This window comes from Erpetoichthys calabaricus, chromosome 11 (assembly GCF_900747795.2).
Source record: "Erpetoichthys calabaricus chromosome 11, fErpCal1.3, whole genome shotgun sequence".
In the NCBI taxonomy this organism is placed as follows: domain Eukaryota; kingdom Metazoa; phylum Chordata; class Cladistia; order Polypteriformes; family Polypteridae; genus Erpetoichthys; species Erpetoichthys calabaricus.
The window spans coordinates 86,398,395-86,415,967 of record NC_041404.2 but is presented as its reverse complement, the minus strand read 5'-3'; the positions used below and the strand labels follow the sequence as shown (position 1 = coordinate 86,415,967).

Sequence of the window (17,573 nt, the reverse complement as noted above, 5' to 3'; positions counted from 1 at the left end):
ATAATGAGAGATTATACGAGTAAGTCTAGAGATCTGTATGTTGTAAGGGAATGAAAAAAACAGTCCTACCGGTAGACATTGTAAGGGTGAAGATGGATGGATGGTTCAGGAATGCTCCTATACTTGCGGGAAAGCTGTGAATCCACAATCAGTCCTCAGAACACAGGTAGACAGACGATCCCGACCCCAGCAATGAATACAATCCAGGACACAGCGATTAAATATGGCTTAATTAACAGAAGGCAGTCTGACAGGTAAACGAAACACCAAATACAACAACAAAAAACACTTTTTTTTCTCTTTCGGACACCTGCCCTCCTTTTAAATCCCTCTGACCACCTTTGACCCCAACAGCCCCTGCAGGAACTGCTGGGAGATGCAGTTTTAACTGATAGTAGCACTTCTGCAACACATAAGAATAATGTAGGTGCACCATGTGTAAAGTCGAAAGATGGCACCATTTGGATGCAGCAGCAGGTTGGGCATCATCCTGCTCTGTCCCACACATGTCCTTCAGTGAAACAGCACGGTCTACAGAGCTCGCCAAAGTATTGTGCAAAGTTCCGTTTGCGATTATGTTATTTGATGGTCTTTATATGAAAATACATTTATATGTTTATTATATAAATGCCACATCAAATGTTGTTGTTTACCTATATTTACTTATCTTCCTACAGCGTAAACTCAAAGTAGACTGCAGAGCTTCATGTGTTTGATTGACATAGGCATGCTGACAAAGTACATGTGCAATGCAATTCCTTATTTAGGAAAAGATCAGTTATATAATGTGTGATGGTAGCTTCCACCTGCAACTATAAGACACTTCAGTAAGCGAACAGTGGTACCGAGAATGCAGTCAGTCATCTTTTGGGCACATACACCATCAGCATGGCACTGCCAGATCTAAACACTAGCGTGCAGAGTTGCTTGTGTAGACATTATTACTAAGAACATGAAGAGAAGACTGATACGATTTTAGCTCAACAAATCCACATGCAAGAAGTCCGCAATTCAATTACAGCAATTACCAACATAGATGGAGATAAAACCATAGACCATAAGAATATAACCCACATATTTAGAGAGTACTGTAAGTCTTTCTATTCTACTCAGTTTAAAAAGGATAAGATGCAATGAAATGGGTTTTTTATTTTTATTTTTTTTTTTTTTTGATGCTTTTCAAATATCACAGCTAGATACTCTTAGTGCAGAGGAATTGGACAAACCTCTGATGCTCTCAGAACTACTGGATGCTATAAACTCACTCCATTGTGGGAAAGCAGTAGGCCCTTATGGCTACCTAGTGAAATTTTATAAAAACATTTCAAATAAGTTAGCTCTTCTATTATTTTCAACCTTTATAGAATCTAGAGACAACAAAATTCTGCCTCAAATGTTTGCCAAGCATTAATTATTGTCTTTCCAAAAATAAATGCGGTCTTTTTACAATGTGCATCTTATACACCAATTTCACTTCTGAATAATGATAAGATACTCTCCAAAGTTCTTGCTTAGAAGGACTGAGAAAGTGCTTCCTTCTGTAATATCACAAGACCAAACTGGATTTATTAAAGGCAGACATGACACTTGGCTTCTAATCTTCTATGTTGGTTTAATGTAATATACTCGGCCATAAAGTCTAAAACACCAGAAATCTTACTGTAGCTGCGTTTTCCCAAAGTTTCCAAAATTCAGCAGCTCCAACTTAAAAAAAATGGGATTCAACAAAAGCCTGACGCGCAGAAATGATTCCACAGACAAGATATCTTCGTTTTTAAAAGTTTAGTTAAATTTTGAAAGTAAAACAGTTCACACAAAAATAAAGGAAGAAAAATTAAAATAGCAAAAAAAAGAAAAATTATAATAAGAAAAAATTTAGTTCTAAGCTTAATCTTGTTACATCTTAAATCGTTACTAGTCACTTATAATTTCTGAACCATTTCAAAACGGTCAGAAAACTGTATGCTTATCCCATTTCTAAACTTAAAATGGGTTTATCAAATCCCTCTTTACTGGGACCTGTTCTAAACACAACTAAACTTAATATCACACTGTTTCTCAATTATAGCAAGGAGATTCTATCTACTGATAGGGGGAAAAAGACTATACCATTGTCTATGACTATAGAAGAAATTATGTTCTATTCAAATAAAGAAAACATTAATATGAATTTAACTCAAAACTTTAACTTTCTAAAATTGGCTCTTATACTTACTATATTTGGATGCTGAAAAAGCATTTGTAATGTATAAGTGGAACTACCTATTCAGCATATTGCCTTAATTTGGGTTTGGCCCAAACGTATGTGCAAAGATAAAACTACTTTGTATCAGTCCAGAAGCCTCTGTTTGCATTAACAATATTATTTAAGATTACTTCAAACCAAAACATGGTACTCGACAAGAATGTCCCATATCATCATTGCTTTTTGCAATTGCCATTGATCTATTGGTTGTTTACTTTTGACATGCATCAGAAATAATGGGGAATGCCAGAGAAGGACTTGAGCAGAAAATATCACTCATTATATGCAGATGATATGGTATTGTACATATCAGACCCACAAACATCCATGCCAGTAGTCCTTAGTGGACTAGTAAAGCTTCAAAAGATATCGGGACTCAAAATTATTTTGAATAAATGTATGCTTTTTCCAATGAACTCTCTTGCAGACAATATTAGGCTGGACACCTTCCTATTTATTTTAGCAGATCAATTTAAATACCTGGGGGTAAACAGTATAAGAAAATATAAAGGTCTTTCTTTTTCAAAAAAAATAAAAATAAAAATTGCTATTAGCATGGAAAAAATTAAACAAGATATGAACAGATCATCTACCCTTCATCTTACATTAGCATGTAGTATTAATACTGTCAAGATGTACATCCTTCCTAAGCTGCTTTTTCTTTTTCAGAGCATCCTCATATACATTAACAACTCGTTTTTTAAGAAATTAGTCTCAGTTGTAACCTAATTTGTGAAAAACGAAACAACCATGTTTCCAAAGGGTGACCCTACAACAATCTAAAGCAGCAGAGGGTATGGCACTACCTAACTTTCAATTTTATTACTGTGTGGCAAATGTACAAGGTATAAAGTCATGGAACTTGACACAAGTTGACAAATATACACAAGCATGGTCTGGAATAGAAATAAAATCTTGCTGCACTTCTTTATATGCCCTGCTCTGTGCCTCAGTAAATGCAACTTATCATACAATATACTAATACTCCAAACACTCAGAATATGGAACCAATGCAGAAAGCACTTTAAGGCAGAGAAGCTTCTTTCTATTGCACCTCTACATGAAAATCTCCTTTTCATACCCTGTCAAACCTACAGTATTTAATTTTTGGAAAATATTTACGATTAAAACACTTAGATTTATATACAGATAATGTCTTTGCATCTATGAACAATAGATTACGCTTCAAATGCAACTTTCCTTCTACACAATTTTTCCACTACTTTTAAATCAGAAACTTTCATAAAAGGAACCTGGCCAGTTTTCCTCGCCACCCTCCCAATTCTATTCCAGAAAAAATTATTGATCAGTCTTGAAGACCGCATCTCAATAATATACGAGGGGCGTTCAAATATAAACAGGAATTTATGAGCTATGCTTTATTTATTGAATACAATGAAATTACTTGCACACTATTTTTATATATAGTCTCCTGCCACTGCAATACACTTGTTCCAGTGCTCAGGAAGCTTCTTAATCCCTAAAGAGTAGAAGTCTTTTGACTACATGTTGACCCATTCTTGCACAGCGTCAATAACCTCCTCATCCAGCTTGAGTTTCTTCCCTCCTAAAAATTCCTTAAGTGGACCAAAGAGATGATAGACTATCTCTGAATGACATGCACTAATCATATACTCTAGACTAAGAGAGAGAGAGAGAGAGAGACACTCATCGCCAAACTGTTTAAGTCTCAGTCTCAAAATAAATCTGAGATGGAATGACTCCTTCATTTGTTAAAAGGTATGGTGGGGAAAGGATCTTTCACTTAACATCTCAGAAAAGGAGTGGAAGGCAGCCATACACAGAATGCACACTAGCTTCATATGCACAAAACATTCAGTCATTTAACTTCAAATCTTTTATCAAACACATTTATCTTGGTTAAAATTGTCCAAAATGTATCCAGGCTAAAATTGAAATCTAGTTCCAGCCTCACTGGGCCACATGTTTTGGGTGTGCACCAAATTAACATCATTCTGGAGAAAAATCTTTGAACGCATATCAGAAAATCTTCTTGTCACAATCATGCTTAACCCATTAACAGCTGTGTTTGGTGTACACCCAGATGGGCTTAAAGTGAAGGACAATTTGATTGTAATTGCTTATGCCACACTACTAGCACACAGACTTATCTTGAATCCCTGCCCACCTTTTATAAGTCAATGGGTAATTGATGGGCTATACAATTTGAAGTTGAAAAAAAAATAAAATTCTCACTTAGAGGATCTGTTCAAAGCTTTTATAGAATATGGCAAGATTTACTAAAATTTTAGAAAAAGCTTTTATATCTGGGGGAAAGAACATTCTCCCTTCTTCTTTGTTTTTAAAGATTTGCTCTTCCTGTTGGCTGTCCTCTCTCTCAGATGGGGTTAAATTCAGGTTTGTCATGTTTGAGTTGATTTTATGTAATGTTATTTTCTTTCTTGTAAAAGTAAGTCTTGATTGTATAGAATGTTATTTTCTTCAAATAAAATCTATAATTTTAATTATTTTAAGAATAATAGTTCTTAAGTTGAGCTTTATTGCCAATTGAATTAGGTTTTTTTTTACAGTTTAATTTTAAAGAATAATATTCCATTCAAGTTTTTATTTCACTGACAAGTTGTGATCTGAGAAAGCTCTGATGAACTTTCACTATTAACACTGCAATAGATCAGCATATAAATGATAACCCAGTCCAAAGATATGAATAATATGGCCGAGAGGAAGTATGTAGATATTGAGAAGCAGAAGGCTGAGGACAGGGCCTTGCAGAACTCCTTGTGTAATCAGCACTGGGCTGGACGTGCTGTTGCCAAGACTAAGAAACTGTTTCCTGTCAGTCAGATAAGACATAAACCAACAGGGTGCAGTGACAGAGATACCCAAAATGTTCTCCATACTGGACAGTAAAATATGTTGAACAGTATCAAATGCTGCAGTAAGGTCTAACAACATTATTAAGCTGGTTTGTCCAGCCAATTTTCAGGGATTGATTTATTTATTGTTGAAATAGTTAGGTTTATGGCATGAAAGAAGGATTGAGAACTGTAGTGCAGACAGGGTCTAGTAAACAAATAGTATGCTTTATCATGCAGAGCAGGTCATTAATAAATGTAGATTACACTGGTGAAAATTTGATGGAGCTGGATGGAGAGAAAAGACAGTGACAATATCAATGAAGGATGCATTTGTGTTAGTTAAATCATTTAAGCTTTTAATTTTATTATGGAAAAAATTGAAGTGTCTTTAGTGGAAGAGGTGATTGGACCAGATGAAGTAGTTTATTAACCACAGAGAATAAAACTCTTCTATTATGGTCACTCTCTATTATTGTACCATTATGTGCACTCTTGGCTGCAGTTAGTGCCTCTCTGTAAGCTCTTGATGGTTAGTGAACCCCTGGACATGTACAGGAAGGGCTGTCCTGTGTGACACTCCCTCAAGGCATTGGCCAGTTGTTTTCTTAGACCGAAATTTTACATTATACCATGGAGCTGAGCGTTTAAAAGAAACATTCTTGTGTATTGAAGGATCTTTTTTATCTAGTGCTAAATGGAGAGCTGAGTTACAGTGATCAACAAGACAATCTAATGTGGAAGGAATATGGAAAGTCATTTAAAGATCTGAAATGGAGCCAGCAAGGATGGAGGAACAGATATTTTTTTAAGGTTTCTGTAAAGAGACTTAATGTTTACAGATAAAACAAGTAGGAGGTGTTGAGATAGTGAAAAACACTGCTTTATTGTCAGAGAGGTGCAAATCAGTCCTGTGAGTGTTGCCAACATATAATCTTGATGTTCAGACATCTGTGACCACCAGAATGGGTAGGAAAATCAGCATGCTGGATCAAATCAAAATAGTCTAGTAGGGATAAAATTTAATTTGTTATCTTACATGAAGGATCATCAATGTGGATATTAAAGTCCGCTACAAGAATAACTGTCTGGGAAAATTAACTTAAATTAGTTAGTAATTCAGTCAGATCAAATAAAAAAGATCCATTGTATTTTGGAGGATGATAGAAAACAATAAGTAAGATAGGATCAGTTTTTCATTATTACACAGAAAGACAGATAAAGCCCATCTCTCTTTCAGAGCCTGAATCTGAAAGTATTTAGCTTCAATCTGCCTAGTTGGGTTACATCTCCATTTACCTTAAAGATGCACTCAGGTTCTATGTTGCTCATCTCTTTGGTCTGGTGTTAATGTTCATGAATATGTTTTAAAACATTTAAAGAAATTTAGCTTTCCTTCTTGATATCTCCCCATTCTTCTTCTCCAAAAAGTCTCAAGTGGCTTTGACATTGTGACAATACAAAAAAAATGACTGCATGACCCTCATTTCATAATATACATGGCATATTACAATGCTTCCTGTAGACCATTTTATTTATTTTTATTTTATTTAACTAAATTCTGACTAGTACCATTATTATTGCACCAAGTGCATCTTGCTTCTGAAGCAGAATGGTAAATGCTTGCTCTTTCTGTTTATGCATGACACATGACGTTACTCTGGTGAATGTTGAAATGAATGCATAGCTGATTAGTAAATCTGATTCTAACATGTTATCACAATACTAAAGAAATGGACTCCGATTTACTTTTTGGGTGGTACTTTTATGAGTTTCCTATCCCAAGGAAATGTGTTTTGTATGTATTCTTTGAGGCTGTGTGTCCTGGATTGGTGTCTGATATATTTGTGTATAGCTTAAAAAGCATTAATTTTAGTGTCATACTACTATAATAACTAGGCCAAAGTGCAAGTGATGTTTTAACAGTTCACTGTGCAACCATACTCATTCGTGTATGTGCTGTATTCATTTTTAAAAGCTCCATGGCCCAATACAGAATTGCAGAATGCCTGAGACAATCGTAGTGGAATTGCATGCTCTGCAGAAACCATCCTTGGAACCAATATCACTTGACAAACTCATGCACTCAGTCATTCATGATGGACCAGTTTAAGTCCCCTACCTACAGTGGATAAAAAAGTCTACACACACTTGCCAAAATCACAGATTTTTTGGTAAAAAAAAAAAAAATGAAACCAAGATAACTCCTGTCAGAACTTATTCCACCTTTATTTCAAAATTGCCATCTGTACATAGAAGATGAAAACAAATCAGAAACTGTTTAGTGAAAAAAAAAGAAAAAAAAATCATATAAAACTGGGTTGCATTAGTGAGCAAACTCTTTTAATAATCAAGGATGTGGCTGCATTCAGAATCAACCCATCACAATAAGTCTCGTGTCAAATAGTAGTAAGTATACACCTGACATCAATTAAGGTGGCTCTGATTGAGCTCAGATAAAGTTTAGCTGTTCCTGTAGGATTATAGTGATATCATCTTGGTTGCAGCATATTCTAAAAGCCATGGTCCACAAAGGGCTTTTAAAACATGTATGGGATTTTGTTTTTGAAAGGTATCAGTCAGAACAGTGGTACAAAAAAGTATCCAAAGCAATAAACATCCCCTGGAGCACAGTGAAAACAATCATCAACAAGTGGAGAAAATGTGCCTCAACAGTGACTGTACCCATATTAGGACATCCCTCCAAGTTTGATGAGAAGGCAAGGAGAACACTTCTCAGTTAGGCCACCAAGAGGCCTACAACAACATTAAAGGAGCTGCCTGGCAAGTACTGGTTGTTCCATACATGTGACAACAATCAGTCTTATTCTTCATATGTCTGAGTTGTGGAGTAGAGTAGCAAGACGAAAACCTTTTCTCACAAAGAAAAACATCTAAGTCCGGCTAAACTTTGAAAAAAGCTATACCCTGTCTCCCTCAACCATGTGAAAAAATGTATTAAGGTCCAATTTGACCAAGGCTGAAATATTTGGCCATACTTTCAAAAGGTTTGTTTAACGCAAAAATAACACAGCACGTCATCAAAAGAACACCATACCCATAGTGGAGGCAGCATCATGCTTTTGGTCTGCTTTTCTTCAGCAAGAACCGAGGCTTTAGTCAAGGTGGATGGAATCATTGAGTAGCTCCAAATATCAGTCTGTTGTGGCACAAAACTTCACCTTTCAGCATGACAATGACCCAAAGCATACATTCAAATTAACAAAGCAGTGGCTTCATCAAAGGAGGATCAATGCTCTGGAATCACCCAGCCAGAGCCCAGACCTTAATCCAATTGAAAATGTGTGGGGTGACCTAAAGATAGTTGTGTATAACGAGATACCCTCTTAGTCTGACAGATCTGAAAATTTTTTGCAAAGAGCAGTGAACAAAAATCGCCAAGTCCAGATGTGCCAACCTGATAGTCTCTTACCCAAAAAGACTGAGTGCTGAAATATAATCAAAAGATACTTCAACTAAGTATTAGTTTAGGGTGTGTGCACAGTAATGCAACCAGATTTTTGTACGATTTGTTTTCCTTTTTCCACTAAACACTTTCTGATTTGTTTTTACCTTTGTATAGATTGTAATTTTGCAATAAAGGTGGAGTAAGTTCTGAAAGGATTTCTCTTGGTTTAATTTTTTTATCACACAAAACTGCCATTTTTGGCAAGGGTGTGTAAACTTTTTATATACACTGTAACCTGCATATATTTGGGATACTGGAGGAAATACTGGAGTAGTCTAAAATCATCCAGTTGTACAGTATTCAGATTTGAACCCAGAACTCTGCATGTGTGAAGCAGCAGCATTTACTATCATGTCATCATCCTGCCAATGACTGATGACCAGTATTTTGGAAAATATTAGTGAATGAATGTTCATTTCTTAAAACTTTTTAAAGAGGTTTTGTCTTTTTTTTAAGTGAATTGCTTAGATTTAACCCTTTTTTAGAATGCTACTTAGATTGAACATGTTGTGCCCTACTCAATTCTTGGAACTTCCCAATGCACATCTTCCCTGCAATCTTGCAACCTTGTGCCCTCCATTTTGTGGTCATTACTGTACTCTTTTTGTTTTCCTTCTGTTAGACTAACAGATAGAAAATTTTACTCCTTAACACTAGAATTACCGAAGCCTACAAAAAAACTTGTAATCCCGGCCCACCTTAAATCCCTTTGCACTTCTCCATTAGCGTCTTTTGTTTTGTCGTAAATGTGTCGATCAGCACAAGCAGCCTGCTATCCCATCCCCCCGTCCACCACTGCAGTTCAATTCGCAAGGAACAGTGCTTAGTGTTTATCTTGGGGTGAAGTGCCTTGAGTTGTAGAGGGTAAATAATATATCGTAATTTGGAATACATGCATTTCATGTGTGTTCCACTTCGGTAATTCTAGTGTTAAGCATGGCATGGCTTGGTGCTGTCTTGGTGTTTTTGACAATCTAAAATTAGACACAAGAGCATCGGTATAAAAACAATATTAGCATGTACATGGGTTCTCAATAGGTTTGTGAAGACGAAAAGTGTATAGAATATTTTAACCTAACAACTGCCTCTATCATGGAGTTGTTTCAGAATGCAGAAAATCTGAGTTAGTTCTGTGCCTATTTCCTCAGGGCCTCTTTGAATTTGTTCGACCAACTTGGGCTGTGAGAGCAAAACCCATGCTCCAGGCAGAGGGAAATTTAGAGAAGTTTGGGTCATCTTGTGACAAACCCCCAGTACCCACAGGAAAAAATCAAGAAGTATCAGGAACTCCAAGGTAAGTGTGACCTGGTGTACTTTGTGCTTGTTTGATACGAATTAATATTCTAGCTTTACAAAGTTTTTTTTTTTCTTTTCTTTTAGCGTTGATCGTTCTTACAAGCTGTACATTGGTGGTGTGCAATGCCGCCCTGATTCAGGATACTCACGTCCTGTTGTGTCTGCATCAGATGGTTCTGTCCTGGCCTATGTTCCTGATGGTGGCAGGAAGGACATTCGAAATGCAGTAGAGTCTGCCAACAAAGCCCTTTCTGGGTGAGTCTACTCCTTTCTTTGTGTATAGTGTATGCAGGTATCTGTGCATGGCATTTCTAAGTCTGATTGCCTGAATAAGTGAGTACTTTCAGCCAACACATTATTCAGCAGAAGTGTTTCAAGAAATGCAACTGGGGCTTTTTCATACCAATGGCAATATGCCTGCATAATGCCTCACTGGCACTGTGAATGCCAAGTCAGAACATTCCTTTTAATTTTCTTGCTCATTAGTCATTCTGGTATTTTAAAATTTTCTATGTATGTATTTATTTAAAGAGCTTGTGTAAAATGCCAGATTTCCCCCTGGCAACAAATAAAGTTTGTTGCAAGTGCTTTTTCAGTTTGTGACATTGAGATCAATAAATTGTGTTGTAATGGCACTGCATTTGTCAGTGGCTGCAAGTGTTTCTTGTACTAGATAATCCTACTATACAATTCTTTCACTGCTTTTCATTTGGCAGGTGTATGGTGTTTAATCCTACTGCTGTGCTCTCTGTCTTGCAGCTGGCAGAAGAAGGGCCCACATGTTCGTGCACAGATACTCTACTACCTGGCAGAGAACCTTGAGCAAAGAGCAGCTGAGTTTAGCCATGCACTCAGTATGCAGTCTTCTATGCCTGTAGAAGAAGCACAGAAAGAAGTTGACCTCAGTGTAGCAAGACTCTTTCACTGGGCAGCATTGTGTGATAAATTTGGAGGTACAATTCAGGTGAGAGAGACTACAGCCTCCCTGTGGCCATTTTTACCTTCTCATGTATTCATTAATAAAGTGGATTTCAAGAGCTCTGTAGGACTTGCATGGTATTTTGTCTTTCTTTTATAGGAGACACCTATCCATGGCTTCACTCTTTGTTGCAGGGAGCCAGTTGGAGTCATAGGAATCATCTGTCCAGATGAAAAGCCTTTGCTGTCTTTCATCAGCCTCATGGGAGCGGCAATTGCCCGTGGCAATACAACTGTAATGGTGCCTAGTGGCAAAAATCCTCTGCCAGCTCTTGCTTTGTACCAGGTGATTATTGATGCCAAGATACCTTCCTATGATTATCCTATCACTATGTCTGTTAAGTTCATTCTTGGTTGATCTTTGAATTACTTGCCTATCTCAGTCCTCTTCTCGCTGTTCTGCCAGTCTTTTTAATATGAAAACGTTCAGCTAAATATTCTTGCCTATCATGTAACCACAAATGCACATGTTTATTTTGCCTCTATTGACTTTTGAACAGACAGGTTAAATACCTACTTATACTTTTTTTGCATAGGTCTTGGATACATCTGACCTCCCGGGAGGTGTGGTTAACATTGTGTGTGGGGAAGTAGACCAGTTAACCAGGCACCTTACTCTGCATAGTAACATCCAGTCTGTTTGGTACTTTGGAACAGAGGAGGTTAGTAATAATTAAGATTTAGTAACACATGGTTGCACTGATACCTTTTTTATATCATAATCTGGTTGATATCAAAATGTTCAGTTGATTCCTTAACAGGAGTCAAATCTTTTTTTCTTATTTACTGTCTTTTGTTCTTCCTTGTATGCAGGGCTCCCGGTTTGTGGAGTGGGGCTCAGCAGAAAATCTAAAGCGTACATGGGTAAACAATGGTGTCACCCGTGACTGGAACTCAGCGACTCAGGGTTGTGGTGAAGAATTTCTGCTACACGCAACACAGTGCAAAAATGTCTGGATGCCGGGTGGCGAGATCTTTGCCAACTAGCTCTTAACGATGTTCTTCAACGAAGAACTGCCCCAGTAGTCTACAGAATCTAATTACCCTCTATTGCAACCCCACTGAAAAAGCTGCCGTAAGACTTAGAGTAATAACCAATACCTTTAGAATTATTCCTAGAAAGTGAGCCATTCCTTGTAGAGCTTGATTTATTTCTGAATTCTTTTTTGTTTAAAAAATAATTTGTTCTCAATTGCTAAAAAATAATAATTTGTTTTACATGTGCATTTTATAAGCTTATTATGAGATGAAACAAATGTTTTAGACTGCTTACTTAAAAGCATTTTTCTTCACAGTGAACATTCATTCTCCGTGAGTTTAGCATGTGGTGACCTACATTCAGCTCTGTTTCTGTGTTTTGATGTGGTGTGTGTGTTTTTTCTGTACTGGTTTTGCACAGCTTTGTTTTACTTTCAGCGTCTTGTGGTTCAGTTTTCTTCAGAAGCAGCATGCTAGAGTGTTACTTGGAAGACAAACCATAGATGTCTAGCTAATTCAGGCTTACATCAATTGGTGTAAATTGCTGCCTAGCCTGCTGTCTCTCGACAGAAGAGGTACCATGAGTAATAAATGCTTGAAAAGAGGAGAAGTGATGAGTAGAATGCTCAATTATAACACGGGCTAACCCCAATAATCAGATTTTATTTGCTTATTTCTGCAACTGTTCAAACTGTTAGCAGCCAAATGTGTATTTGGTTGTATCCTCATGGTGCTTTTAGCAGTACTAAAGGTAAGCCATAATAGGTTCAGAAAACTACCTCCTCGAAGTCTGACACCAAACCAAAGTGCGATTTTAATTGAGCAGTGACATAGGGGATTGATTGTGTCACACACTGTATTTCAGATTTTCTAATTTGTATGGTTTTATAGGCTGAAATTCAAAGGCATGTAATACTCATAAAGAAAATAACCAGGTGTCCATGGTATATTTATTATCTCTGCCATCATTTATCTTGGAGAAAGCATTTAAACCATGTACAATTTTCTAAATTATGTACTGTAGGAATCTATAGAGGTCTGTTTCATCTGCACTGTAAGTTAAAAGCAAAGTCATTTTTATATTGAAAACTCTCTACATGTGTGCCTATTAACATGTTATGTATAGTAATATATGTATAATATAGTTTAGACCCTTAGATCTGGTGACATCTTTAAACAGTGTGCACATAAACAGATTAACAGAATAGGTTTAAAATCAATTTTAAGAATGTTAGTCAAAGTATTACTGAGCCTTTTATTCATTTGTCTAGTTTGTTTTGAACTTGCTGCGTGTAACATGAAGTGCAATCCTAGACTTGTTTTAGCAAATCGGCAGGTTTTTTTTCTTTTCAAAGGTGTGGATTTCTCTGCCATAATTTTTTAGTGCCCCCCCCCCCCCCCCCCCCTAATCAATAAAATGAAGAAGCATTTAAATCCTAAAGAAAATGAAATTGGCAATAGATGTTATTCATACCTAGAAAATTAATTTTTTACCTTAGAGATTGTTTAAAGACAGTATTTTTTTGTAACATTCTCCAACCTGCTTAATCAAATTCACAGATTCAGTGTCCTGGGTCCAAGACCGTCCTCACTGTCATGGTCTTTATTCTGTTTGCACATTTAACAAAAACAGCAACAATAATTTATTTGTTATATAGCACATAATCACACAAGGAATGCCTCAATGGTCTTTAACAGGTCCTGTTTTTTGACACCCCCTCCCCATAGCCTTGAGAAGACAAGAAATAATTCCCCTAAATAAAACACTTGTAGGGAATAAAATGGAAGTAATCTAGAGAAAAGCAAATCAGAGAGGCGCTCCCTTCCAGGTAGGTTGGGTGTGCAGTGGGTGTCACAAAATGGGGTAAATACTGTACTACACATAACAGGACACCAGTGTTCTGCATGTTGATGTGTAGGTTTCCTCCAGTGTTCTTAAAGACAAGCTTAGCAAACTAACTGCCAATTCTAAATTTGTATGGTATGGGTGTAGGTGTGAATGTGAAGTGTGTATATATACATGTGCTTAAGTGGACTCTGTGATGAACTGCTGCCACTGTGTTGAACCCCATCAGAGTTCCTATATAGAAATTAAACTAAACCATGAAGCAGTGCCCTTTATATGTTGGTTCATCTCACCATCCATCTAATCTCAGCAACTTTGGCAAAAAAATGACCTGACCGCATTTGAGGGAAAAACTGTAAACGTGCACAGAGAGAATACCAAACACTTCACATACAGTAGGTACTCCAGCCCAAAATGATGACTGTACAGTAAACAAAAGGAAGCTGAGGGTAAGTTGTGGGAATCCGACACCATCATTAATTGAAAATCACATTTAAATAGAACCAGGCAACAATGTAAAGATGTTTCAGTATATTGTATAACTTGGTCATGTTGCATTTATCCTGTTTAATTCTGTGTACTCTGTTAATAATAATTACAACATAACATGATTATTGAGGTTATACCATTTTTCTGTGTCAACCTTAAATATTAAATTACTCCACAAATATTTTTATCACCTCTTTTAGCTGTGTTATGTCTCTTAATTAAAACAGTTTAGAAGCTACAAAAGAGAGAGAGTGACAATTGGGTGAATGGCTATGAAGTGAAACTATAAATAGCAGGAATATGAGGGCTTTGGAGAAGCCTTGGAATTCTAATGAGCTCTGTTGGAATTAAGGCATTCAGGAAGACTGGAGAATGGAACAGCAGCCATCGTTCTCTCCTGCCTTATTTAACTGTGAGACTCTATAGGCATGTACTGGAGAATACCAATTAGCATGTTGTGCCCACATTGCCATTTGTTTGTCAGTGACTACCAAAACCAGAACACTACCAGCCTACATGTTTATTACCCTGCTAGCTTCACTTACCATCATTAAATTAATACAATAAAAAGAGTCAGACACTTGGAAAGGTTTCAGATAGAAATAACTCAATTTCGTATCATCCTTTCTAATTAGCGCATTAAAGAACTTCGTTGTCAGAGCAGTTGAGTCTGCTACCTGCTTTCATTGTGCTTTTGGTAGGTTTAATCTTATTGATGTGACTACTCATACTTTGCTCATAACAGGATTTGGACTGTGACACCATCATGCACTAAGTAGCCTAATAATCGAGAGCTGATACTCTCAACTCAATGAAAGTAAAGTGAGTGCCTAATCTCTTGCCTGTGGTTACAGCGCCTGAAAATTTTACATTGTAGTTATTTGACTTTTGATGGTTACTTTTGCTCTTGATAAGAATTTTTCTTCTTTCACCCCAACTGCAGCATATATAGTTAAGCAATCTTACTAAAACTACATTTTCATATATATTAACTTCCTATCTATTGGACCCTTTTCTTGAGCTGGTAGCAGTGACCAAAGGAGCTGGTGAATAACATGCCTTTAGATTTCCTTACCTTTACATTTTACTGTTAAATGAGGCACTTTTCAGCCACTTCCCTTGTAAATTTCTTTTCAGCATCTGTGGGATGTGTCAAACTCCAGTTTCCCTTTTTTCTTTTCTCCAATTGTCTGCACTTGCTGGTTTGGATTGTAAAGCCAATTAGCAACTTGCTAGAAAAGCTACAGGTCAGTTTACTTGATTCTCTGCCTTGAAGCATGAATGTGCATTCTTACTGTATTAAATCATTGCACTGTCTTCATTAATCGCAGTAATGTCTGAATTGTGTCATGGATGCTTTTGCTGGCTTATGTCATATCAGACTCTTCTCTATACGTGGAATGTGCAATGACTGTGTCAAGCCTGCTTTACTCATTCTGCTCACTGAATGGCTGCTGTTTTCAGGTTTTCAATTGTGAAGCTGTGGTGAATTGCTGTGCTTTTTTTACCCAACAACAACCTTTATTTGTATAGCATATTTTCATACTAAATACATAGCTCAAAGGACTTTACATGATGACAAAGAAATGGTCACAAGCTAAGTAAAAGTAAAACTAGATAGTTTGCAACTAATAAGTAATGTACATTTACTGTACTTATGTAAGATATATGTATTATTAAGAGAAGTATAGTCCTTAAATACAGACTCATTTTTTTAAGGTCTCCAAATGCAAGCCCAATGAAACAATCAGGTGGACAGAAAAAAAACAAAATCTGTAGGGGTTTCAGACCAAAAGTATGTCCAGTCCCAACTAACCATTCATATAGATCTTTAATCTTTTCTTAAACTGCATGAGCCTTGCTTTTTGAAGCACATTTCTAACTTGCTGTTACTATCTTAATAAAAGGAGAAATATTTCTGTATGTGTTTTCTGTGTGTCTGTTTAGTTTCTGTTGTCTCTGTTAAATACCATTTGGTATGGGATTTGTAAAAGAAGTGCTAATTGTAATGTGCCATTTGTTGAAGTTAAAAATGCAATTGATTTTAATACTACACGCATTACAAAATACATGCCAATAGATGGCATGCCAGCGTTACTCATTTGCTTGGCTAACAGGCAGCAAGCGTTATTAGTTTAACTAGCAAAAATACCTGCGCTTCACAGCAGCGAAGTACTGCTTTAAAATTTTTATTAAGAAGAAAAGTAAACCTTTTTAAACTGAGGGAAAATATACCAATAATTAAGGTTATAATAATAGTTAAGGATCTCTTTATATACTACGTTGTCAGTTCGGCCCTCCGGTTGTAATATGACCAAGCTGTGCGCGGAGCTTACTCTTGAGCATGCAACATATAGTTGGTCATGTGAAAAGCAATCTTGCCTCAAATCAATGCCAACCTTTTCTAGGGTCTGTCCCTGATACTTATTGTCATTGCGAAGAAGAGCCTTACTGGAAATTGGAGGCGTTTGAATTGAAATGGGTTTCATTGATAACTTCGCATCCAGCTTTTGAGAGTTTAAACATTCATAAACATCAAAGTGTCCACTACTCAAATCATCACCTGTGAATCTAAGATGTTTAAGAGGCATTGGCGGTTGTCCAAAGGTGTAAAATTTTGGCTATTTCAGTACACTTGAAAGCGACAACCAAACAATTCAGCGGCAGCCATCAACTCACATGCAGAACCATAGGTGAAGGGCTTAAGCATTTCACTCTTATAGTGCTCCTGTGTAGTATAATTATCTCCTGTACCGTCATCAGTCCACACCTTGAACCTGTCCCAGTCATTCAATACATAAGACACAATGTTCCTCCGGATATCAAGAGTGAGCCTGATATGGCCATGCAATATGTAACACAGAGAATGGAAAAGGCAGTCGCCATCTCCGGGCATGGAAACCACTCAGTAAGTGACAGTTCTTTGATCGATGGTGACCACCTCGATAGACATGTTAATGGGGGTACGGTTGGAACAATAAAGGAAATGGGTACCTGAACAATGTAAACCAAGTTTAAAATACCTACACAATAACTATAATCATAATAAACGAACAATAAAACAGCGGAGAAGCTGTGGATTAAATAAAAAGGCTGCAGTTATCAGCAGGGAGACGTGAATACCGTGGCGAAGCAAGGAAGGGAATGAAGAGACCGGAGCGACGGACGGCCTTATATAGGCAGGCAGCCAACTACATGGGAGGCGTGGGGATGGGGGACCGAACGCCGCCTCACACGGCGACCGAGCTGCAGGCTATGGACGTATATATGCACGTAAGTAGGATTCGGTTAGCGTTGGGAACCCGTGTACCAAATTTCTTGAAGATGGACCCGTAACTAACAGACCGTTGGACAGTTCAATATGGTGGCCGACAGTGGTGTCATACCACCAAAATGAGTACGTACATCAGTTTCGGTTAGTGCAGGGAAGCTGCC

The 17,573-nt window shown here is 37.1% G+C and overlaps 1 protein-coding gene across 2 annotated transcripts in view; it reads left to right on the top strand.

The window, feature by feature from the left end:
• aldh16a1 (aldehyde dehydrogenase 16 family, member A1) overlaps positions 1-15,758 on the top strand; it is a 182,073-nt gene extending 166,315 nt beyond the window's left edge. Inside the window, exons 11-17 of one of the 2 annotated variants that reach the window (XR_007936261.1) lie at positions 9,700-9,845; positions 9,932-10,102; positions 10,607-10,811; positions 10,926-11,111; positions 11,362-11,487; positions 11,639-15,623; positions 15,672-15,758. Coding sequence is in view for 1 of the 2 variants with exons in the window: in XM_051933881.1 (XP_051789841.1) it covers positions 9,700-9,845; positions 9,932-10,102; positions 10,607-10,811; positions 10,926-11,111; positions 11,362-11,487; positions 11,639-11,812 (1,008 nt within the window). In the remaining variant the exon portion in view is untranslated. Of the gene's footprint in view, positions 1-9,699; positions 9,846-9,931; positions 10,103-10,606; positions 10,812-10,925; positions 11,112-11,361; positions 11,488-11,638 lie in introns of both variants that reach the window. The other variant, XM_051933881.1, reaches the window with a different exon arrangement.
• The last annotated feature ends 1,815 nt before the right edge of the window (positions 15,759-17,573 follow it).